At 35.9% G+C, this 27,068-nt stretch overlaps 1 protein-coding gene across 1 annotated transcript in view; it reads right to left on the bottom strand.

Annotated features, from left to right (window-relative positions):
* The window catches only part of TRDN (triadin), a 218,789-nt gene that overhangs the window by 174,008 nt on the left and 17,713 nt on the right, over nucleotides 1-27,068 (bottom strand). The window contains exons 2-3 of the mRNA XM_050973020.1: nucleotides 14,200-14,409; nucleotides 1,540-1,677 (exon numbers count right to left, since the gene is read on the bottom strand). Of these exons, the coding sequence (XP_050828977.1) occupies nucleotides 1,540-1,677; nucleotides 14,200-14,409 (348 nt within the window). The remainder of the gene's footprint in view (nucleotides 1-1,539; nucleotides 1,678-14,199; nucleotides 14,410-27,068) is intronic.

The raw sequence follows: 27,068 nt of genomic DNA, 5'->3' as shown, positions 1-27,068 counted from the left end.
TCCAAATAAAGTATATATTAAATTAAGCAAGACTGAATATTTAGCAATGGCCAAGGCAAAAAATAATCCATTTCAGTGTAACTATAAGCACTTGATTGCTGCCATGTGTTACTGCACTTCCATGTAGGACGTGGAATCTGAAGGAATGATCCCGAATGACTGGCCAGTGTGCAGCTTTAGCTGCACTGACTGCAGCACAGAGTGGGCAGGGTGCTCAAAGCACTTAATTTTTATGATAAAGTGCAGTAAGATGCCTTGCTGCCTGTTCTCACTCCTGGTTGATGATGAAATTCCACTTGGGCAAAACACTGCCAGAGCTAAGGTTTCCAAATCTAGCGAACATCAGATCTCAAATTTTTGTCTGTCAGGTATTTTATGACTTTTCCTACTGCCATTAACACTTAGACACTCGAGTGTTTGAAAGTTTGCACATGCTTTGGGACCCATGAAATCCTGAAAATGCACATTGATCAAATTTTACCAAGCTCTCTATTTTTCATCTTTTCTCTTTGTCACCCTTAGGAGAGACTGGCTTTCTGCTAGTTATAAATCATATCTCAGAATAGGATGCCCAACTCACAGACTCACATGTAGCAGCCTATCTATTAGCATTCATAAACGATGCTAATATAAAAAGCTCATGCACATATTTAAAAGGTAAACACTTGGTAATATCTCAGGTTTCTGTACAAATGGGTAGAAGTCAGTTTCAGTACATGTCACTTTTTAATTATATCCTGGTGTAGCCAAATGGAATATAAAATAAACTACCGTGAAATGGAGATGTCACTCCCAAACTTATCGCTTGTCAGAATGACCAATATGATGTGACATGATGATCCACTACTGACAGTGAGCAGTCTCTGCTCATACTGGGGAACTAGGTTTTATTTTTTTGTTTTGTTTTGGCTTTTGTTTTTTATTAACAGAAAGAGAGTTATTTCCAAAATCAAAATATTACCAAGTTACTTTATCTGATAATGTCAGATGAAGAATGGTACCACAATGGCAAAATAATTTCTGGTAAACTGAATTATTTACAATATGCCATCCAAAATCCCGTAAGTTCAGCTGAAATGTTACATCTTTTTTTCATTTCAATATATTGCCCCAGTATCAATATGTCAGATTGAAAAAAGTTCTAAATTTCTTGATGCATCTTGAATATTTTCCAGGGTTCTTTAGATTCTTGCTGATTAAAAGAAAATAGTCATTTCCATTCTCCGAAGCAATATCCTGATGCATATTTTGGTTGTGGCTTTGAAGTCGTATATAAATGAGTTTCTTTTCTTCAAGATGTACTAATGATAATATTTAATTCTGACAGCTTTTCTGTAATAGTACATTAAACATGAGATGAAAGCTAACAAAGAGACCAATTTACTGATTGGAATAGCCACTGGATGCTTTATTAGCAACAATGTTCACTTTTCCTTTTGTTTGACCTTCTTGTCTGTGATGTTAAAAGCTGAGTAAGCCATTTTAATGCGTGTAAAAAAGCAGTTAGAGCAGTTACAGAAGTCTTTACATTACAAATACCTTCATCACTCTCATCATCATCACTCCATACGATGTCAGACAGTAAAGAAAAAAAGCCATAAATCCAATCAGAAGACTCTTCCAGTGTCTCATGAATGATTCTCAGTGGTTCTGTGCTGAGCTTGTGAACAGATCTTCCTGAGTGCAGAGTTTAAAACAAAGCAATTTGAAAAAAGAACCCAAACCAAACAAGTCCTTCAGTAGTAAAAGTTCATCTTCATTTTCTACAGGACTAATTATACTACCTCTTTTAGCAGAAACAAGGATTGTGAATGTTAATTTTTCATCTTTCAAGCATTTGAGGACAGCTCTCCTTCCTGTGGAAGGCTGGTATAAACTGTATCTTATTGCACTTGCTGTTCACAGAGTGATTAAGGACCCAGTGTACAGTTTGGTTTGATGCTGTACTCCAAGTTCTGGTTCTCCTTCTGGGGCTTGGTTGGGCAAAATGTAAGTATAGATTTCACTTTAATATTCTTTATTTTAGATAATCACTTCATTTCAGCCCAGTTTTTAATCTCAGATCCCCTGCCTCTTGATGCCCATCTAGGATTCAGTCCCACTTATGTCACATCTCCCTGCAGAGCTCCTTCCTTCACACAAGTCCTGGCTGAAGAAATTGGTGAGCCTCGGTTTAGCTACACAGACAGGTCACATCATTGTCATGGGCCACACATATAGGATGGGAAGAAGAAAGCTGTGCATACTCAGGCCAAAATTAACCTGAGCTCAGATAAAACAGGATGCAAATCCAGAGAGTGGCACAGAGACTGCTGCTTTCAAACTCATACTCCTGTGATTCTGGTACTTCTCTCACAACTTTTCTAGAATTTCTTTCATGTACACTTGTGCACATGTGTATACTTGTTCTGGTCTTACTCCCCCTGTGGGCAAGCAAATTAGAAAACAAGGAAGCCTGTTTCGTGTCCTTCACCTTCCTGGAACCTCTGATGGAAATGAGACTCCTGCTCCCCACTGTATCCACACCCAGGCAATGCAGCTATCAGTGGCTAATACTATTCCCTTAAAGGCTGTTCCCATTGGGATTTAACCTGATTTCTCCATACCTGACACACTACTTCAGAGGGACTTTCCTATCTCTGACTGACTTCTTCTGACCATTCTGTGCAGCAATTTTCTACTTTCTTGAACTTTGCACCAAACATTGCTTAGGAAGAGGGAAACCCTCATTCAGTCTATGTTACTGCCCACTGTACTTGAAACTGCAGAGTAATTTCCTGGTCTGTGCAAAGCTTTTCCACAAATATAAACAACTGAAGATAGACTTCAAAAGTGATTTGAGCCTTTGGCCTAGTCTTGCTCCTAGGAGTTTCAATAGAGATATGTACCCTGAATTCGACACTATCAAGGTGGGAACCATACTTCTGTAGGCAAAGAATTTAGTAGGAAGCTAAAGACAAGTCTATTCAGAACTACTTCTGAGTGCAGTGTTCTGACTCACAAGTCAAAATCAGAAGCAGTCTCACATGGATTTGCAGACTAAAATGCATGCAAGGTGCAGGTTTAAAGGAAATTTTTCAGTGACAGCAATATGAAAAGCTATTATCTTAAAGTGCTGTAACGAAACTTAGATGTAGCTTTATTTGAAATATAAATGCATCACTATTTATGTTCATTTTATTTCTAATTACTTATTCTGAAACACAAGAGACCAGGCTGACTTTCTATTGGTTTGCATCACCTTGTTCATAATGCAGACCAAATAAATATTGTAGTTAATATTTCATGAATTTTGTATTATATAGGTATGTGCTGCTGAACAATCAGACACATCAAATAAATTAAAGGTATGGCATGATGCAATGACAGAGTTGTAAAGAAATTAATTTAGTGCATTACAGTGCACACTATCTTATTCAGAAAGATTGAGTAGTAAACCAGCAAATATTTACTTTGTTTAGCATGACACTTATTTGCATTTTCTTCATGCATTGAGATGCAGAGATTTAATTTTTTCAAGTGATTTGCCACAAATTGTTATCTCAAGTGTTAACCAGGAGAAAGAATACCTATACTTAGGCTCTTTAAAAGTAAAGAGATCTGACCCCAGATACTCTAATCTAGAGTTGCTAAGAAGTCAAAGTGGACTAATAGAATGGACATGGCCAGAGGTGTCTTAGCGTAATCAAGATTTTGATTCACAAGCAGGGATGGTTTAACTTTGGACAGCTGCCTTGATTTTCAGTGTGGCTGTCCACCCTCCTTTTACCCACTGGTTGCTTAGGGAGGACTCAGTTGCCTTTACAGCCACAGGTTTTTACAGCTGCGAGGACTACAGCTATAAAACTCAACAAGAGTTGGTATCAATTTATTTTAATTAACTGGGCTATCAACTAGCAGCTCAAAAACTGCTTCTGTTTCACAGGTAGCAGAGCTGTCCCCCCTGGGCAGGCAAGGGAAATGCTCAGAGAAGTGCAAGATCAAGAGCAGAGGAAATTATTCCAACCACCCCAAGGCAAGCCATCTTTGCTGATGAATCAGTCTTCAACATCATATCCTGGTCTTTAATTCATAACATCTTCATACCACAGTATGAAAAAGGATTAGAAATTCTAAGTGTCCAGAGGCAAAATTGTGTGTCCAGTCATGCCTATGATAACAGGTGTGAGTTGCAAATCCTGTTTAACATAGAAAGTTTAGAAAAATCAGTTTGGAGCTGTGTAGAGGACACTTTATTGGTATTTGCAAAATGAAATTTTGTATTCAAACAGATACTGTGAGCTCCCTTGAGATCTGATGCAAATGGCATGAACCTGAAAAATTATGTCCTCATGCACAGGTCTTCTGTTTAACTTGTATTTCCAACATTTTTAAGAGTAGTGCTAATAGTAACGACGTGTTCTAGAATTCTTAGGAACACCAGACCAAGTAATGCTGAAATGAAAATTAAGACTGATTAAATCCATGCTTTTAGTTCTCCCAACAATTTTGACAATACCAGGTGCTAAAAGGTCCCTGGTAGAATGAAATACAAAGGAAATAAAACAATTCTGGTGTTAACAAGTACAGAGAAAGATTCAATTTACCTCACACATGCAAAGAAAGACAACAATTTCCAAAATATTTGCATACTATTGCTTCAAGAATGAAGCTGAAAGAATGCAGATTTCAATAACAAAGTTTGAGCTTCATATTTTTTAATTTAGAGATGTCCAGCAATCGAAAGCATGATGAGATTTTTTTACAATCATCTTGCAGGCAACATATTTGACTGGATTAGCAGTCTTCTATCCAACTTCTCATTTCTTAGCAAATCTTAGGAGACTAATTATTTTCAAAGTAAGCTCACAATACATTTCTTTTGCTAACATACGGTGTGTATGTAGAATTTGTAACTAACTAATATTATTATAGATTAATATAATTGATCTAAACTGTAATTGATGCATCATATATCACATAAAATCCATTGCTCTGGAAGCAGAGGGGGCAGGATTTTGCATTTAAACTGTAAAGAGGCTATTTCTCAGAATATTTCTCAGATAGATATAGACTTGTGAAGTTTAAGCTATTGTTTAACTTTTAAATAGAGATTGAGCCAACTTTTAAATCTTAGATAAAATAATAAACAATTAATAAATGCCTGTTGAAGGAGGGGAAATGAAGTAAATGGTTACTGAGGAGGTTAAGACATGAAAGATACAATTATTATTGAAAAATTTAGGTGACACTACATAATTACCTTTAATCATAGTTTAAATTCAGATTATCCTATTTAGTGAAATATACCTGAAAGGATATTTAATCCCTGGTGTTCCTAAACTCCCTCAAAAGCCAGTGCAGAAAGACTTATTGCAACCTTCAGAAGTCAAGTGTCTCTCTTTCCTCTGAAATCTGTTTAAGGGTTACATGAATCAATTTTTAAAGACACCTACTCCTTTCCATTGACTAGAAAGGAATTCTGAAAAATTAGCACGGACATATCACCTTATTTTCCAGCTGCTGAGGTATGTGACATGGATCCTGCTAGTGATGCTGTTTCAGGTTTAAAGCCTTCTTGTTATTGCACACTTTGGCTAAGCACTTAGATTTGAACCTTTACATTCATAATTAAAGCCAAGACTATACAACTATTCCCCTTGATAAATTACTTACATTCCAGAACAGCACCAATTCCACAAAAATGCATTGCTAAAATGTTTTATTTGTCAAAGTATTTTACTACTTGGCATAGTATAAGAGATGTTTTTCAGATAGTAACAGTTCCTCTTGCTTGTGCTGGCATGTTCACTGTTGTAAGCATAGTAACAGTTTCGTTGTTTTGTTTTAGAGGAAACATAAGAATTCCAGAACCTTCTGGAAAATGATGACATTTGAAAGAGTAGAAGCTGATTGAGGAAGAATTTCAATTAAATGGAAGGAATTTGTATACTACCTTTCAAAGAGATCTTATCCTAGGACAACTCAATTGAATTTGGTTGGAGAATGTTTGTTAACTGCTGGAGATATCTGGAGGATTATTTGGATTTTCCATACTAAACATATGCAAATATATTTTAAATAATTACTTAAGAAATAGTTTCAGATGTGTTGTAGGTACTTCTGAAAAATCCCAGTGTAATTGGAAGCAGCACATCAAGTGCTACAATTCTTTGTAGCTCTCTAGCATTACTGGTACAGAAACAGAAATTTGATTAAAAACGTGAGAACAACAGTCCTGAACAATTAATTTCTTCATTTCTGAAGTCTCTCTGGCTCACAAACTTAATTCCAAATTATTTTAAAATCAAAATTTTAACCTTAATGCTAATTAATAACCCACACTTAACACAGGTCCTTGAAACAAGACAATGACTAAGTTCTCAAGTCCTACAACTGGCATCAACAAGAAGATAGAAGGAAATTTCCATAAAGCGACAAAATATTTCAGAATGGAAAACCCCTTTATTTTTCATCAGGACTGATGATGGGTACTTTACAAGTGATGTTTGAATACAAGAATTGAGAAATCACATGGTATGATTTGCTGTAGCCTCTCAAGCAAATTTGGTTATGTTTAATGGTCTATGTCATTTATTCCTGTGAAGTGCACAACAAAAAGTGACTAACTGATTATCTGTGCAAATCAGTTCAGTCATTATTTGAGTCTTAGTAACTCTGCCAGGAATGCAGTTTCCTATCAATCTTTTTTGCCTGTCAAATGGTTAAATGTGTACTCAGAGTTCAACCTGTGTTAAGGTGGCCCTTTTTTTTAATGAATCACAGCAAATTAGTTAATAATTGCTGGATTTTCATCAATTGCATATTTTGACTCCAGTGAATAGAATGCAATTAAGTTACAAATGATGGTAATTATCTGGTGCAAAGATTGATCTATGAGATATAAACTACTTCATTGACACTGACAAGGTACAGCTGATGAAGACAGAGAATTTCTGTTGTGTTTGATAAAATACAAAAGCTGAACACTAGCTTTTGGTAATAAAACCTATTCTATTCTTAGTAGAATATTCTATTATAAATATGGAGACCTATATTTTAATTTGAAAGTTTACATATTTTAAAGTTTCTTTATTTCTGCTCTGTGATCTTTTGGAAAGTAGCATCTAAGATACTGAAGTCAATATACACATAGTCTCCTATTAGTAACGTCCCAGTTAATCAACATAACTGTCCTTATGTGTTACCTTTCTGTTTCATAGACTAACAGTTTTGACAAGCTCATAGCTCTAAGGCATAAACAGGTAAAACTCTGGTTGGTACCACTGAATTATTAGTATAAAAATACTAATTGAATTTTTAATTATATTACATATAAAAACTGACAAAAAAGCACAGAGTCAGCTTTCTCAGTAATTTCCATTTAATAAGTACATATATTGTAAATATTAAGGCTACAGGCTAAGACTACAGTCTGTAGCTGTCTCTTTCTAATACCAAACTTAGATAATTATATTGAGGTCAAGTTCATAGAGGAAACCTCACCTGAAAGTGACTGAAGAAGCTGTTATAACTAGAATTTACTTGACAAAATTTAGAAAGAAATTCACAAACTCTCACAAAGTAATTGAGTATTTTAAGGTCCATTTGATATTGACCTACACGTGGATACGAGTGCATGTTTAGGATGGGATTTAAGTGTAGTTTGTGTGAATTGATTTGATATCAAATGGAAGGTTTTGATTCAGATCTTCATTAGGTGGTGTTTTCTGAAACACATTTTATCTAAAATAATTTGAAGCTTTATTGTTTCTTATTCTATGGGTTCAATTCTCTGACTAAGAACACAGATCTTCAGATCTGCAAGGGCATCTGTAATGCCCTTTAAAGGGCATTAAAAGTGTAAAATTAGTACCTCAGCTTGACACCATTTCCTGTGACTCTCCTGGCTGGGGGCATCTCTTAGCTGTCAGATCTACTTCAAGCATGACAAGAAAATGAGGAGCAGGCTGCTGCAAGCCCCAGCCCGGCAGAGTTGGGGTTAGCTGAGAAGCAGTGCTGCCCTGTGCTGGCCTCTGCTCGTGCCCATGCTTTGTTATCACCCACACACATATTCAGAACACTGCAGGCAGAAGGTCTTTACCAGGTGGGAAACAGGGATCATCGCAATGCTGGGAATAGGTGGCTATACCTGATGGCAACAGCATGACCCCCAGAAAGGTCAACAAAAAAAATGAAGAAACACCATTAGCAATAATGAATGTTCTCAGCTGTCTCTTGGCTAAAGGAAGCACTTAAGGAGTGAACTTTAATCTCTGTGGGGCTGCTGTTATGCGGCAGAAATTTGAGTTCATTAAAAAAAGAAACAATATGCTGTAGGTGTGAGATAATACAGTGTGAATCACAGCAAGCTAAAAACGTGGCCAAACAAAGCACAGTATTTTCACAAGTGACAAACAAATTCTATTGCTGAAAAGAATATATTACATACAGGTGATTCTAGTTGAGTTACTTCAATTTCTTGAACAGCAAATAACCAAAGAATTGCCTCACTGCAATTGTTACTGGAATGAATTACTGGTTTGATTTGTTTCTTTAAAATTAGAAATTTCACAGATACCATTATGCACTGGAAATTTGCTTTGTGTTTTGTGTCCCATGAAGCAAATTTAACCATGAATTCTCCTCTTAGATCCTTCCCTATACATTGAGACAGTTTCTGGAATTTCATATTTTAAACTGCATAACCTCACAAAGTTTAATCTATCAAATTTTATCATCTTTTATACACTGGACCTTTTGGGATGAAAGCAGCACTTGCAATACTGCAATAGTTCATAGACTGTCATTCTTTTCAGTATAAACTCATTTTCTAAGGGTTTATAACTCGGCTATGAAATCTGCTGCAGACTGAAACATGAGAAACCAGATGTCATCTGAGCAGCCCTTCTTTAAACTGGAATTGGACTTAAATCCCTTTAAAGGATTTTTTCATGGAAGAGAGAAAAATATTTTTGTAGGTTTTAGGTACATGAATTGAAGTCTTATATAATTCAATTAAGAACTTCATTAAGAACTTTGAAGCAGATAAGCTGTTCAATCTTGCTTTGAATTTACATTTATAAATACAGTATAAAATATACTTCAGAAGACTATAGCACTGTTTTGATACATTTCAGAATAGGAGGTTTGTCTAAGGCTTTGCATGTCTGGAAAAGAGAAAGAATTATATGTTCCATTAAGTTTGCTGGTGGTTTAAACTAATCCAGAAGTTCATTCTTTTTCCTGACTAAATGCAAATATATTTTCAGTTTAAAAACTGGTGTATATATAGCCATAAAACATAGGAGCAAAAATAGCTACACTCTTTTTTTGCAGTTCCTAAAACTTTCCAGTGAACATTAGCCCAACAGGGTGACTACAGTGAGATGACATTGTAAAAGAAAAATGTATGTGCATATTCTTGATAATGACCAGATACTCCTCAAGGCCAGACAAAATCTATCTGTGACTGTAAGGCAGTAATAAAAATGACCACAGGTTCAGGCAAGGAAATGGTGACTTCAGACTGTGTTATTCAGAAGCAGCCATGGGAAGCTCCACAGCATTTGGCCAGATGTTTGCATTAACTTAAAAAGGTTAGAGATACATAATGAGAGAAAGCAGCTGACTGGATGGGAGCTCCTTGCACTGTTAACTCCCCATTCCTAAAGGCATTGCCTCCACAAAGTTCTGCCTTTGCTACAGGTCTCTAAAAAGCCTCTTTATTTGAGGAAAACAAATTAGCCCCAACAAAGAGTGTACCCATGGTTTTTTTTTTTACTTATCAAAACAATTTAGCAGGCTGATTCTGCTAAGTGTGTCTGTGTGTGTTTTCTATGTTTTCTCCTATATTATTTTGTAGGTAATTTTGGGTTTCATAGATTTGGTGAGGCTTCATTAGGTTTGATTTAGTCTGGCCTTTAGGTTACTGGCTAAATCACTGTCAATTTGCTCTGAATATTGAACACTCTGGATCTGAAATTAGGGGGATGTTAATTAGCTGTAATTGGTCACAGAGATGGCAGGAAATTTTGAATGCTCTATTAGCCCATTAGCAAATATAGATTCCTGGGCAATCAGTCTTAAGGACTAAAATAATCTTAAATTATTGAGTTGCATTTATCAATTAAAATGTATAATCCAGTTATGTGTACAAGAAATGCATGAAATACATTCATGAATTATGAAGCCTGTTAAAAAGGTGTGTTTTCTAACACAAAGAATGGAAGTAACGAACTGTTGCAAAGCACACATAAAGCCAAAATTAACTTTTTTCTTCATTTCTGAAAATATATGAGTTTCTTCAATGTGGTATACTACTTATTCCATATTTGTACACACTGTGTACTACATGAGATTTGTAGGTTCTTCTCTCAAGTTTTTATAATGCATGTCACCTTCATACCATGTTAGAAATATTCCATTCATGTTCATAGTTGTACAATACAGCATGATAGGAATGCAAGCTTTCATTTGATTCCTCAAAGGAATGAGCATAATACACTAAAGCACAACCCTGCAAAATTTCATTTCCTTCTTCTGGGTAGATAGAACAGGGGTGAAATCCACTGCTAAAGTTAAAGCTGAAGCTGATTTGTAGATTCTCTCCCTGTCCTAACTTCTGAACAAACTGACACATAACCACCCAGGAAGCAAAGCTTTACACGTGCAAACTGTGACACAGGGCCCCCCTGTTATATTTTATGTCATAAGCAACACCTCCTCAATATTACAGAGTGCTATAGAATTTACAGCCATCAACTACTGCATGTGTAAAATTACACAAAATTGTATCTTAAATCTTGTGAGCAGATCATGAATTCATGTAATCTAACTTCACTTACCTAAACACTAAGTGTTAACCTCCCTCAGCCTCCCTTGGTTCCAAAAGCTACTTTACAAACACTGAATAAAGAGGACCAGCAAAAAGCAATTTACCACAGCTACTTTGGGATGAAACTAAGCATCTCTTTTTCATATAATTCCAGGGCAAATGTAATCTTATATAAATTGTCAAAATTTCACAGATTTGATAGTTTACTGTTAAAAGGATGTGAAACCATAGCAATCTAGAAGCAAACCCAAGAGATGGCACTCTAATCACAGAGGCTAGTGTGAAGTTCATACTGATAAATTAAAATAATATATAAGAGCTAAAATACACATAACTGATAATTTATGTATTTTTGGAAATATTTGTCTTTCAGGCAAAAGAGAGTAAAATTGTTAATTATTGAAGGAAAAGAAAGCTCAGGGTCAATTTTAAAGTACTTCCTTCTCAGCTCACGTGCAGTGTTTTTACTGTACTCCATGAATCTCTGCGTACTCTAGGCAACTCACAATCTAGGGCATTGCACTTCCTGTATTTTCCAGAGGTTAGCAGCTCTGTAGTGCAATCAGGGGGAAAAAATCCATGTCTATTCCTCAGCCACACAGTTCCCTGACTGGTTTACCAGGTCAGCCTGCTCCTGCTTTCTGCTGCGCTCACTCTTGTGCGGCGCAGTCACTGCTGCAGCTCTGCCATGGAGACGGTCATTTCTGGCACAGAAACATAGTGGAAGTCCCTGTGGGAGCCCCGAGAGCAGAATCCTCTGGCAGCTCTTTAACTGCCCTTCAAAAACCTGCAGGCTGCTCCTCGGTCACCCTCCTGTCTCCTCTAGGCTGAGTTCAGCTCTCCCAGCCTGCCTCATTCATATGCTATGCAGAATTTCTGAGCATGAACTTCATGGAACTTCAGGTAGAGAAACAGGAAAGAGATTGAAAGCACTGGCTTATGAAAGGCAAGTTTTCTTTGAGGAGAAATACACTGGTTTTTTTCTGTGGTTTATGGATTTAAAAAGCACACAGGTGAATACAATTTTTTTGGCATCTTTCATTTGCATTTGAAAACTAGGAAATAAATTTTAATCTTGCTTGCAAAACTAAATTTACAGTCCCGAATATAACTATTTACTTTTTTCAGGTCAGGTTTTTCAAAGAGCAATATCAAACCCAAGACAAAAAAACCACTGGATTTTAGATTTAAGGTGCCACTTAGAAATATGCCTCAAATTCTACTTTCTATAGGAAAAGGAGGCATTACTTCCACCGGGCAAACTGTCCAAAAGAGAAAATCATTCTAGTATCAATAATGCCAGCTATGTGATTCTATGTACAATCTTCAGCTCTTTCCATGGTATTTTTACAAATTACTGGGTTTAACTCAAAAAAACAGTAAGAAATCAGGAGTGGAAACTTAAGGGTTGTGATAACAGCTATGCAACTATTCTTATATGTATGTAAATACAGAAAACAGTCTAAAAAATCCTGGTGTAAAGAAGTATAACAGTTCTGTCTCTTAACGTTTGACCACCAAGACCTGATTTGAGTGCAGGCTTAATTAATCACTTAGGAACAGAAATATTGCTGGGAAGGAAAAGAAACAAACTCATGAACTCTAAATACTGAAGTATCTCTCAGAGACCTTCACAAAATAAAAACCCACCCTGTAGATTAAATTTAACATTGCTTTATTTCTACATCCTGGTCTAAAAATGGCAGTTTCCATCAATATTTGTGAGATTTAAGCTCATTTACCCAGCACAATGTGAACAGATTTCCATCTGCTTAGAAAGTTTCCATTCAGAGTCTGGTACAGATAGAGATTCCTATTACTTAGCATTACCCTTGTTTATTGACCATGTGTGACCTGATAGCAAGTTCAGAAATTTCTGTTTTAGAGTTTAGTCTGAGTTATGTCCTGGTTCTTGATTGTTCATTGAAAATATATTAAGAAATTGATTAATTGCTTGACTGATTGATTGGCTGATTAATATTTAATATTAAATATTAAAACTTAAAAAAACTAAAGTTGAGTAGGACAGTTTCTTTCTCGGCTTGTCTCTCTGTTGTAACATCAAGAGTTTGGTGTCCAAACTAAAATCTGATGCTTATTTTGGAAGGATGTCTTAAAAATAACTTTATGTTTTCCTAGTACTCCAGAGATGTCCTTCTGAAAACAAAGACAGATCAGAAGAAAATTTAAGAAAGTTTTGTGGTGCATTTTCTCCACATTTCAAGCTCTGTGACATCTATTGATCCAGGATTTGTTGGTTTCTTTCAAGATCTATATGTGTTTCAAAAGCTTTCTAAGTAAATCTTGAAGTCGATATTGATATATAGCAGGACAAAAAAAATCTATATATTTATCAGTAAACTAATAAAGTCCAGGAAATTTACTCCAAAACATCAACTCAATTTCTTCTGAATTAAAAGGCTGAAATTCAAATTTCAATTCCTAGTTAATTATTGTGACAGATGCAATAATTTTAGGGCTGGAGTTCTCATTTAAGGAAGACAAGGACCCTAATAATTTGTTTTCTGGTTCACCATACATGTTTCCCAAGTGTTAATGGCTGTTAGCTTCGCAAAGGTTTTACTACTGCAGGCTTGCTGAACGCTACATACCCTTTACAAACATATGTAGTTACTTTATTGTCCATTTAATATTATTGTCCTATAAAAGGCATAAATATTCTATTTCTTTTTATTTGCCACTCTTTTTTTCTGTTCCTCAATTAGAATCACAGTCCTTGTACCACCCACTTCATTTTCATCACCGTCCCCTGTAATCACTATATTTGTACTCAATCATATTTATGTTTACCCTAAAGCTTCATCTTGTTCATTTATCTATCTAAGTCTTAAAACTAGGCTAGATTATTGAAGACAAGGGTGTATTTTAGCTAATATTAAGAATCTGGTCCTCTGTACTTATGGTTTTTGAAGATCAGTTTTAGTGTTAATGTGTTCTACATTTTTCTGATCATTGAAATGCGTAAGCAAATATCAGAATACACAAGGCAGCTGTTAAAGACTATATTTCTGAAAATATTAATTAATACTAATTTCATTTTTCTAGAAAAAAATTATACAGAAATTTGAAAACAGAAATCTGACCTTACGTGCTAATATATATTTTACGTTACTGTCAACATATTCATTTTCCAGGATGAGGATGGGCTGCAAAATGGAGAGACTTAAATTATAAAGGTGTATGAGGTGTAAACATATGTGTTCTGACATTTCTCACAATATCTTCTCTCTTGGTAAACTCAGCAGAGACACTGTGCTGTCCCCAAGGAGGTGAGACACTGGCATATTTGTGTAATAGATGCTGCTTAATAAATTTTTAAATGTGAATATACAAAGTGTCAAACAGAATATGCTAAGTTTTACCTGCTAAGTCTTTGTAATCCACCAAGTCAAACATGACAATAGCTACTGCTGACCAGGTAACAATCAGAGCAACAACAAGAAGCCATGCTGCTGGAGAGCTGAACGTGTTCACAAAGTCTTCTGTCACTGACTTCTTGCCCACTTTCATGGATGACGAAGGAACGGAGCCGTTCTTACCATCTATTATCGTCGTGGTTGTAGACATGGGTCCTATACAGACAGACAAAACAAAGGAAAACAGTGTAACATCTTGGAGCTTTAAAGCCAAGAATATAAATGCTTTTTTGATATTGTTTTGTCATCAGAATTTTTAAAATAAATATAAATATTTTATTACTAAAAAATGGTTCTTGGAGTTTCTGGAAGAAATAGTCACAACCGGCCTTTTTTATTATATGACATTTTTGAGTCTGCCACAAATAGCTACAGGCCTAGGAGAGTGATTGATGAAAGCATAAAATATTATTACCCTCCAAAGGATTGTCTTGTTACGGGCTGTAGGCCAGATTATCAGGTGATGTGATTAAGTGAACTTCCATTGACTTTAATGGAGCTACTGCATCTATGCCACTTGAGGTTTGGCTAGAATTCTGCTGTGAAGGACATGCATTAGTAGCAATAGCAATATATATACTTCATTTCATCCCACAGAAACAGAAATTATTTCTGTGTCCACAATCCTTAAAAGTTGTGAGTAAGATTGTAGCTCATTTTAAATACCTTTGTTTGTGGAATTTTTTACTTAATGAAATAATCTCCTAAGTTCAAATGGCAAAGCAAACTTGATTGCAGAAAGCATAGGTTTGGTAATTAAAAAGCTGGTAGGAAGTCGAATGCTACTTAGATAAGTGACCAGCTGACACACATTAACTGTGTAATGGACAGGATTAACACTAGTGACTTAACCTACTTTCTCGGGTACTAAAAACGTTAATTATGCAAACAAACCGAAACTATGGTAACTGAAAGCTAACTACATTTGAAAGTTCTCAACTTAATCTGATTCATAAAATACATTTTGATAACCTAAACAATCTAGGGAGGTACATTTTCTTCATTATATACAATAAAAACAGTAAAATATTCTGAAGACAACAGTTCAAAATAGAAGTGTCAAAGTCTTCTAGTAGAAGACCACAGCATCTCCACTTAGATTGCAACATCTTCTTGTATGTTAGAGTTAAAATCTTCAAAGATATATTACATGTGTTCTTAGTCTGGTTGTTGACACTAACTTGCATAAATTAATTTCAATTATTTAAGAGACCCTTGCCCATATAGACATCTAAACTTTTAAGGAATCAGGTAGCACCTGGTTTGTGTAGATCTTTGCTTTTCACTTGTCACTTGATACAACCTATAAAAATGATATTTTCTGTCTGACAGTGTTGCTCTGAATGAAGGAAAGCAGATTCAATTTCACTTTTGGCATAGAAAATGGCAAATAGGTAGTGAGAAAGTTTTGCTGGAGCTAAGGTACAGGCTGTTAAAGACTTTCCTATATTTACCATCAGAATTTCTATTTAGACTCTCTTTGAGAATCACAATATTTATATTCTTTAAAAAATAAATGAAGAAAGGATAAAATCATTATTATGTTATATACATGCATTTTTTCCTTCCTATTTTGCCCAAACAAATCTGCTGATCCTTATGCTAATGAATAATGTTTTTTTTTCTTTCCTGTAGAATGTTAACACAATATCCTAATGTGATACTGAAATTCCCCTTTATGCATCTGACAAAAAATATAAAATTGGGAAGGACAATTTTGTTGGAAGAGGTTCCCTAATTCTTAGTCTATCATACCTGCTGAGTTTTCAAATTCATGTCTTAATCTCTTCTAGGATTCTTTTTCTAAAAGAAAATTATTATGTAGTGCATTGTAATAATGAGTAGTTGCCTTAGCTCTGCCTTTTAATTTTGCTTCTGCACAAGCATCTTGGTGCTGATCAGTGCCTTGCCTCAAGCCCGGAAAAACTGCTCTGCTACACTGCAGAGCTGTAAAAGAAAAACAAGATTGCCATATTACATGTTTTGTGTTACTTATGTGAAATTTGTTCTTATGTATAGAATATTTATTCTGCTCATAAATGTCTATCTCCTAGGATAGAATGTATGCAATTTAAATAAAAAATAAAACCATCATTGCTTCCATTTCTCCAAACAAAAATTTTAGATCAAACCATTCAGAGCAGGAAGAAAAATCTGCCAAGTGACAACTAAGAATAAAGATCAGCTTCCTAAGTCAAATTCAAAATCAACAGCATTTTGTCATCCTACTGCAAACACGATGCAAGTAATTTGTGCATGTAACAGGTCATAAATGACACATTATGCATTTCTTCCCCTTGGGGATATCAGTCAGAGTTTATGATGTGTAAGAGAGAATAGAAAGGTACTGTCTCATCTTGACAAATCTGATTAGTACCACAGCACGTCTTCAAGGACATCCTAGTGGCAGATATTTGCAATTATAATACAAACAATCAAAACTCTTTGTGTGTACACATATATAGACTTAAAATTACCAGTCAAAGGATCATTCCTCTAGGTTTATTGCTATGAAAAAATAGTTCCTCACTATTTAGTATACCTAACTTTTCAAACTCAGACCACTAGGTGTCTTTGGTGAAGAAAATAGTAACTGATGATTTATCAATCAGAGCAATGCTGCAGAGACAGAGCTCAGGTATGCTAGATGTGACAAGCTTTTGGCTGTGGATGTAGTCAAGTCAGATTTCCCCTTAAAAACTCAGGATTGTATACAATAAAATTGCTGTTGTTGCATTCATAAAAGTGTGAATGAACAGTTTTTGATTCAAATTAGACTGGAAGTCAAGCTAGGAAAGTACTGTTGTACTGCTGGATGTTCCTGATACAGGTGCTTGCAGCGTGATTCAGGGGTCTAAGAAAGATTGCCAGTGTTGTTTTAAATGCTTTACATTATCAAAAACATACCCACAGGATTGGCAGGCAAAATCTACAGGACAGTAACTTTGGAACTGCTTAAAAAACAAAACCCAGACAAGATGTCCTAAAGCAAATAGAAATTAGATTTTTATGTCCCTAGATGCCTATAAAACCAAAATTGACTGGAGAATTTTATCTGGTGGCTCCTGAGGAAGACATTGTTTGCTGCTACATAATCTCATGTAGGGTGGATTGTATATCGATACCACAAGCATTCTATTATTGCAGTACCCAAGGTGTTATACTCATGTTTTTCTCTGCTTCTTCCTTGCTTTCAAGTGTCTAGGTGCTCTGTTAATTTCTGTCCACATTCTACCAGTTCTAACTTTCTCTGCAAACCTTCAGTGATAATATCTATGAAACTAGATGACAGAGAAAAATGGAATGTATATACAATGTTTTCATCAGTTCAGCCAGCAGTGATTCTCCTTTTTCTCAGAAAAGCACCAAAGTTGGGCAGAACTCCTGCCCAAGTGGTCAGTGGGGCTTTGGGTGCTCAGTGGGGATCTGAGGCACCCAAACAGGCATTTTTCTTGCTTTGAAATCACCTGATGGAGCCTATTGAGTTCTTCATTTACAGTTAGCAGTGATCATTCAGCAGCAAGTTAAAATCAGATTGCTGAAATTTCTTAGGTATCCTTGCTGTCCATATAATAAACATTTTCTCTCCCAAGAAAAATTTCTGAAGCCAGCCTGAATCCAAGTCAGTTTACTTTTGATGAGCACTGCAGTAGATCAGGAGATTCATGAGGAGATCAGTTGTCCCTGCTCTGGGAGAGGCAACATCCATCACAGGAGTGGAGGGTGCAGCTGAAGGCTGCTACAATTTCAGCCATCCAATTTTAATCCACTGCCACATGTCTGCTAGAGCCTCTTGGCACTTTGGGTTGTGATTGGTATTGATTTTCAATGAGGATGGGAACTTTAAAAAGTTATATATATATTTCTATAAAAAGATTACTCCAGGGATATATAACTCTGACTGCACATCACAATTTCTCATGCACACAGGACTGCCCCATCAGGTCGCAAATGTCACCTTTACATCAACAGATTGATTTGCTAAATTCCAAACAGCTAAAACTCTGAGGTTCTTACTATTCCTCTGGTTTCAGAGTTGTCACTTAGAATACAATCTGAAGACCCATAAGGTCTCGTAAGTATAAATATACCTTGACAATTGGTGACAACTTTGAGGAGAACACCGTGTGACTTTCAGAATCCAGAGTGAGCTTGTAGTCCTGCCAGCCTAGGTAAAATATCCTTTGTACTTGTGGGCTGAGGCATCATCTCCTTAAAACTTAGTGAGCATAGGAGTCCATGGTTAAGGATGCAGACTTGATTTTAGAGTTCAACAGCTATACCTTCTAGTACTCTAGTAGAAAAATGAAACAAAACAAAACTAAACATCCAAAACTAATGAATAAACCGATTCTGCACAAACTCATTCAGGTGAAAAGAGTAATTTTCTGTATTTATGTAATTTCATAACTATTTTATGTATAACAATCTTATTCTACCAACAAGACAAAAAAATTAAAGTAAAATGTTTAATGTGCAATGCCTTTTTAAGGCTAGGCATATTAATAGCAGAGGTCTAGTTACAATATTAAAAAAAAAAGAAGTTGTTCTCTTTTAAATAATAATGTTGTTGCTAAGGCAATGCAGTTGGGATGTGAGAAACCTCAGTGCAGTGTGCTCTAAATGAGAGAGCTGGTAGATTTTGACATGTTTGTTGTACTCCCCAGATGAGCACTCCAGTAAATAGGCTACAAAATATTCTGGATTCAGGTCATTAATGGCTTCTGTTTGACCTATTCCACTTCACTTGGAATATTTAAATACTAACTAAGGAAGCAGGAAAGAAAAAAATGGCTACATAAATCCACACTGTATGTTAAGCACCAGCTCAAGCCTTGGGCTTTAACCTGGTGACCTTATCAACCCAGCACTGCTGGGATCAGGCAGGCAGGAGTCTCAGCCTACAGTAAGTAGGGCACTGCAGGGACAAGAGGACAAGGGATTAGAACCCTTCAGTGAAGAAGTGGGCAATGGATGTAAGATAATCTGCTGCATTTTTTTCAAGGTCAGTACATCACCCTTAGTGAGTCCACAGACCTGCAGGCATCACAATAATCGCTCTTTCCCCATGTGAGGAAAATGATTTGTACCACAAGGCAGGATTACACCTACACCTGTTGTTCAGGGGATGCTTATGCCTGACTGCAACATCCTCCCGTTTCAATATCCCTACTAGAGTTCCTTCTTCTTTGGCTTATATGAACACAAAGGAAAAAACAGAATTATTTCCGTGGTCAATGATTAGTACCTTACAATAAAATATTCGTAATAATAATTTTTTCCTAAAACAACCTAATGAATTTTAAATGCTTTTTGTCTTGTTTATATGTTTATGTGAAAACAAAATGGTGAGCAAAGAGAAGAGAGACCTTCAAGACCCATGTGTGCACAGAACAGAGAGCCTCTATCATCTTAACTGGCCAGCACCAGGGGCCAAAAATGCAGATACTGGACAACAACCAACAGAGTGCAGAATATTTCAGAGGAGAAAGAGCAAGAGCACTGCAGCTGGTCCAAATCTTTTGATCTCCTCCAAATATTGCAAAAGGATGCAATTAAAGTGGATTTAAAACCATTTTCTGTGAAAGCTCTGTAGCAAACTGCAAACCAGCAAACTTCTATAGGTTAGAAACTCAGCTAGATCCACTAATATAGATCATGATTTCTACTGGACATACATGGAAATATAGATACAAGACTTTTTCTAACACAGAGAAGGAGATAGAAACAGGGAAAGACAACTTAAATAGGCAAACTGAGTTTATCTTTTAAAGCTCCTCCCTCTCACTTATCTGCAACAGATTATTAGTAGGACAAGGATCCACAGTGCAGCCCAAAAAAGGGGTGATGGGTAACTAGTCTAGGTCTTCTGAGCATGGACAAGCTTCTACAATATTTCGAACAGAAATGTGAAAATTTGAAAAAAAAATAGTTAATTTAGAGATGCAACAGAAATCTTCTCTTGAAACTACTGATACTCAGCAATTTCTCCTCTTTTGTATCAAATTATATCTCTATACATATGAGGGAACAAAGGCCAATGGAATACCTAAATGGAAAAATAAATTAATGGAGTTTCACAACTGATACCATAATTTACACAGTTTTAAATTCATTACACAATGTACACAATTACACAAAGTATTGCTTTACTGTTTATATAATTAAAGTGCAAAGAAAAAAACCTCTCAACACCTGAGTATATTCACATCTTCTCAGACTTTAAGGTAGTCTTGCTGCAGACTAGAGGCTTAGAAAGCTGTGTCTAGGACTGTATATGCCAGAACATATGCAGATTTATCGGTGACTGAGAGTTACAAAAATGTAATAATCTTTATGAAATGTGGAAAACAGGGCTGGAGATTATACAGCAACCAATTCTACATGACAAAAGAAACAGAATAGAGGTTATGGAATGTGGAAAAGATGGTGTATGAAAATTAGCTGAATGATTGGATTCAGAAAAGGCACTTATAATTATTATGGTGGTTGCTGCTGTGTACGTTTTTAATTTCCTTTTCTGTTATTATATCTGTATTGGTTTTATTTTTGATCAATACAGAACATCTGATAATTTCAGGAAGTAGATAGTATTAATCTTTCTATTCATTGTCCAAGAAATTATGTACACCAATCTTTTCATTTCACCGATTTCAATAAGCAGCTTTTAAAAGAAAAGATACATTCTATCAAGCCATTTCATTATCAAGTCCAAAGAAACTGTGTACTTCATACAGTATCAGTAAATAATACTAATAGCACTGCTATGGGGTGAAAACTAGAAACTCTTAATGCTGCATACTAATGTGTGATATATATTTTGGGATTGCAATAATTGCAGTTGCTTAGGATACTCTGGTGGGTTGACCCTGGCTGGATGCCAGGTGCTTACCAAAGCTGTAATACTTCTCTACTTCCCTAGACAGTGGATAGACAATATAAGAAAAGGCTCATGGGTTGAGATAGGAACAGAAAGAAATCAGGCACCAGTTATCATCGTGGGCAAAATAGGCCAGACTTCAGGAAATTAGTTGAATCAATCAGAACAGGTAATTAGAAACATAATCTAAATCTTTCAGCCACTCTCTTAATTTCATTTCAAATTTTCTCTACCTCCTCCCTGCAGAGGTGCAGGGGCAGAGGGAATGGGGGTTGTGGTCAGTTGGTTCATTACATGCTGTATCTGCCACATTTTTTCCTCAGGGGGAGGACTCGAACTCTTTCCCTTCTCCAGCATGGATCTCTCTCATAGGAGACAATCCTCCATGAACTTCTCCAGCTTGATGCCTTCCTGTGGGATGTTCTTCACAAACTACTCCAGGGTGGGTCCCTTCTTGGGGGTGCAGTCATTCAGGAAAAGGCTGCTCCAACACTGATTCCCCAGAGGGTCACATTTCTGCCAGGAGCTGCTCCAGCATGGGATTCCCATGGGCTCACAGCCTCATGTGGACACACACCTACTCTGGTGTGGAGTCCTCCAGGGGCTGCAGGTGAATACCTGCTCCCCTGTAGGACTGCAGGGAGCCAGCCTGCCTTACCATGGGCTGCACTTTGGGCTTCAGTGTCTGGGACACCTTCTCCGTCATTGACCTTGCAGTCTGCAGAGCTGTTCCTCTCACTTCTTCTCTCACCTCTTTCTGGCTGAAGTTTTTTTATTTTTCCCTTTCCTAAATAATTTATCTCAGAGGTGGTACTCTCATCATGATAGAATCCATCACGGTGGTGGGTCCATCTTGGGGCCATAAGAAATTGGGTCTGTCCAACATGGGGGAAGCTTCTGGCAACTTCATTCAAGAACTAACTCTGTATCCTCCCCCACTACCAAAATCTTTCCATGAAAACTCAGTGTGGATGCAGTACACTACTATGGGCTATGTGGAAAAAAGTAAAGGATCTCAGTTGAAAATAATTAATGCTAACTAGAAAACCTCCATAGCTGTATGATCAGAAAATTACTTTCCAGTGATGTACAACCAGGTTGCAGTAGGGACTGGACAACTGCATGTAAGGAATAAGGACTTTTGAATATGAAGATACAATCTCTGGCTCAGGAATTTTTTTAATTTCATTTCCCTGAAGGCTGAGCAAGTATATTGGCTGGGCAGAGTCTAAGCATTTACAACAAAACTTTTTCCTCAACAGTGGCTGCTGAAAAAGACAAGATACTTTCAGACCTTCATTTTTCATCTGCTAAAATTATTTGAATGCATGTATCTAATATTTTTTCCCTGAGGACAGCTGCAAATATCTAAAGAAAACTTTTGTGTATATAAAGATTGGTTGTACCTCATGTAAGAAGTTGACATATGTGGTTAACTCCTTGCCATGCACATTCAAATGATAGATTTGGATCTTTGCTGTACAAAAGGAGTCAGAATTCCCTGAAGGAAATCTGGACTTCATCTCCCTACTGATCAAGGAGAGAAATTCAAGCTGGAGCAATAGAGGATGGTTTGTCTAGAAAATCTCAGAGAATGGAGCAGGGTAGTAGGGAAGAAATTCTGGGAAGCACACCTGGAATTTGTTCTAGCAAACAATGTAACTGATAAAAAAAGATAACTGGAAGATTTTGGAAAGGAAAAAGTATACATAACTGCAAAAAGGTTTCTTTGCTCCAATCAGATTTCCCCTGCAGGAAAGAAACTTGATTTTTCAGGAATGCATCACTGGGTCCTGTTGAAGAAATATCAATACTAGTTGTTTCTTGTTCTGGAATAGGCCAACTTAGGAAATGCAGGATTAAATAACTTACATATGAATATCTACTTTTTGTGCAGATGTCTTGAAACAGTCTGAGAACTTCAAGTAGGGAAAATAAAAAGCAATTTCAGCCAGATCTAAATTACACTGGGCTTTAAAATACAATCAGCAGTAAAATAAGTTAACTCCCTCTCAGCTGACATACTTCTAACCTTTGTCTTCAGAGGGCCTGGTTAGGTCAGCAGATATCTGAAGGATTTAGGTGTCTACATCCCATTGAAAGTTCATACAAAATGAACCCTAAATCACACTAAAAGTTGAACTTCAGAGATCTGGAGCTGAATTTTCATCTTTCCTTACATGTTTGAATTTCATACTCTAGTACAGCATTGGTTGACTCTTCAAATTAAGCAGAAGAAATCTTGTCTTATAACTTAGCAAGGAAGTGTAAAAATTTCTTCACTCCAAATTGCTTCTAAAGAACATTAGGCTGATATGAGCTTTAACCTTCTGCTCTGTGGGATTGTTTCCTGTGTGCATATGCATTGCAGCAAGCTTTTACATTATTATTATTCTGATTATTCCAGTACCTCAGACAAAGAAGGCATTAGTAGTAATTAAAAGATCTTCTGTGCTGTTAGTCTTATATGACTGGTCATATGGTGAACCTATCTGCAATAATTCATACCTGAAATTATTTTAGAAATAACAATAAGGGAAGACCTGAAGACCAGGTTTAAATAATTTTTATTGTGAAATTTTACAGATTTTAATTACAACTATATCATTTTTTGCAATAATTTCTTGAGACCTTAGCAGACCACAGGAATGAATAATAATAAAAATTTTATAAAATCAAAACTGGAGGATGTGCAATTAATAATAACAAGAGAAATGTAATTTACTGCAGTTTAAGCTAGATTCTAAGATATGGAAAAGGGACACTGAGCTGCTTCTTTTCCAAAAGGGACCAGATTTCACCTTTTCATGATCTGAAAGTTGGAAATTTAAAATTTTCCCTTTTAAGTATCTCTTCAGTTTGATACGTTTTTTACATTGTCTTAGAAATGTGTTTCTTGAAAAAATCAAATGTTTCATTTCTAGCTTCTCAGGATGCAGATGAGATAAGAACACAACTGAATTCTGAGCGCTCAATCCTAAACTAACAGCAGCCTGAAAAATCCATTATTTGTTTGGTTCCACATCTGAATTTTTTTATTGACTGGTAGAAATACCTTCCTTTCTTCGGAAATAAATTGGTGCTCTGAAACAGTAAAAAGTTTTACCTTCCTGTTCATCTTAGCAATCTGACATTTCAGAAAGAGATGCCAAAGGGATATTTAGACACACTTCTGAGCAGATATAAGCTGAGAGGTACATCTTATCTTTTAAAATGTCAAAATGAAAGTTGGAGGAAAACGATTGCCATTTATCTCTAAATAGCAGTAGACCTTCTGAAGCCACAGCACTGTGTGCAGCCCCCTTGTTACTGGATTTTGGAAACTCAACTTTACACATCCTTGAAATATTCAGAAGGGATTAGAAAAAAAACATTGACTTATTTTTTATTGTTGAAAAAAATTAATCTGTTCTCATCTGTAAAAAAAGTTTTCTTCTGTTCTCATCTGTAGTTTCATTATTTTTTAGGATGACAGTCCTAAAAAATAATGAAACTTACTAGAATAAATAGTAAGGTTCCACACGCTTATCTTCATTCTGGACAAGTCTACCAGTACAAAGAAATTCTATAAAGACAATTCCAGATCTGTGCTTCCTCTGATGGAACTACTATTTTCTCTCAAATAAGTGTATTGAGGAATATTAAATATGATTATTTGCTTGATTTCTTTTATTTCAAGCTAACATGACTGTGAAGGTTGGACCAATTTTATATGTCTTAATGTACTAGCATTTACGGATTCTGAAAACAAAAGTAGTTCTAACAATAATTTACTATACTCTCTGCAAATGATGGTGCAAATCTGACAAGTCTTCCATATGGAGCTACCCAGTCACTACAGCACTTAAATATGGAGTTCACCACATCCACAGTTTGAATGTAAATACTCTTAAGACATACTGAGGAAACTTGGTTGCAGGTCATTTACCAGAGACAGAAGATAAAGGTATTTTGGCAAACAACAGAAATTGCAATGGTAAGTTATATAGTACACATATTTATATATTTATACAGAGAGAGAGAGAGAGAGAGAAAACTTTATTAATAATTGGAGCAAAAAATTCTCATCTGACAGAAGAGGAAAACTAAAATAAGTGCTTGTGGCAGGTTAGCCATCTATGTCACTGTTAGATCTCACCTGTACATGGCAATTTGCAGCTACATTATAAGTCATCCTGTCAGTGAGAGAGAAAACTGAAAGCGAGCTGCTGCAGAGAACTTCCGTTGCTTACAAAATAGTATAACCAATTTCCCAAGAGAGAGTAGTTAGCTATAGTAAACAGATGAACCAAGGTTTATCTTCTTTCAGGGAGTTATTCTCAAATAAATGCAAGAGTACTCCATCTGTATATTTACAGAATAGCTAAAGGCAAGCCCACAGCATAGGCACCTAAATACCAGGGAAATTAGGTTTTCTGAAACTGGATTTTAAAGTTATATTCTTATCCTATTCCTATAGTATTTTATACCTTAAAATATAAACTCTAAATTATTTCTGATATGCTCTTTATATTCAGTGTAAGAAAAGAATTCTAGGAAGCAGTGGCAATCATAGAAATGGTTCATCTGAAGGCTTTGGGTTTGGGTTGGTTTATTTTTTAAATTTTCTTCTGTTTTTGATCGGAAAAAATCCTTTGGGAAATATTCTTTCAATTTGAAGACACAGGAGGGATCTTAAACTGACACAGACAAATAGAATTCAGCATTTAGGTGAATAATTAATGGTGTGTTTCATAATTTTATTTTTGTAATAACAATTCCTAAAATTGTAATTTAAAGTGGAAGTTTAACCTTGATAGACTAAATTAATAATATTTTTAATCTCTAATCTTTGTTTGGAAAAAGGCATGACCTCTAAGGGCAGCTGAGACATGTAGGATATGCTGTCACAGTGAGAACAGTTGATCTTTGTTGAGGGTTCATATTCACAACACACCTGTCATCTAACATGTATTCTGAAATCCTCAAGAGCTGAGAAATCCTTACACTATTTTACAAAGATTTATTTAATAGAGTCTTAGATGATCACATCTTAGAAGAAAACTTTATTTCAAATCAGTATTAAGTAATCTGGAAAAATGGGATATTTTTGAGATTGTTGAGATCCATTCCTGAACTGGCTACCATAATTTATCCATACTTTAATCAATTTTACTCAGGAATATACTCTGAATAAGTTTTGGAATATGTGAAAAAATTCTCAATGTAAGTTTAGTGAGAAAAATCACTACATAATATTCATGTACAGGTACAGAGCCCTAGGTACCTTTTCTTTTCTCTTTTTCTCCCTATGCAGATGTTTTTGTGGAACCTCATGTCACTGAAAAAAACCAAGAAAATTGAGGATTCTTTGAAGGCTACCAGAGGAAAAAACAAAATTCCTTCAGCAACTGTACCCATTCTCTGCATCCTCCCTCCTGCCAGCCCAAATCAATCAATGCCTCTCTGCAGTACGAGGTTATGATTAGCCTTTAGAAATTGCTGGCAACATCTGAGTTTTAGCCACAAGTAAATTAACAACAAGTGAGACTATTAATGAATCTGTCCTGTAACCATACCTAAGTCCAGAGAACATATAATATTGATAATTTTCACACTGTTACATTCCAAAAAAGAAAAAAAAAAACAAGCAAGAGAGAGCCTTAGAAACATAATGAATAACCTAAATGTTGGTTTAGGGACTCATGTGTCTGTGACCTGGATATCAGGTCCCAAACTCATTTATTATAAGGGGATAGAGATTTACCATTTGAATTTTCCTATCACACCTCTTCAGACCTCTGCAGAGTAGACAAAACATTATAACAAAGACCTCAAGATGTTATAAGAAAGACCACGTAAATAGGAAATTTGGGTCTCTAACTTAGTGATAAATGCAAGAAGTGATTAGCTGCCTCCATTATCTGGCTCCAGAAATTAAGCCAATGTTTACAAT

The sequence above is a fragment of the Serinus canaria genome, chromosome 3 (genome assembly GCF_022539315.1).
Source record: "Serinus canaria isolate serCan28SL12 chromosome 3, serCan2020, whole genome shotgun sequence".
Classification (NCBI taxonomy): domain Eukaryota; kingdom Metazoa; phylum Chordata; class Aves; order Passeriformes; family Fringillidae; genus Serinus; species Serinus canaria.
Note: the sequence above shows the minus strand (reverse complement) of the source record. Positions and strands in the feature narration are given on the sequence as shown.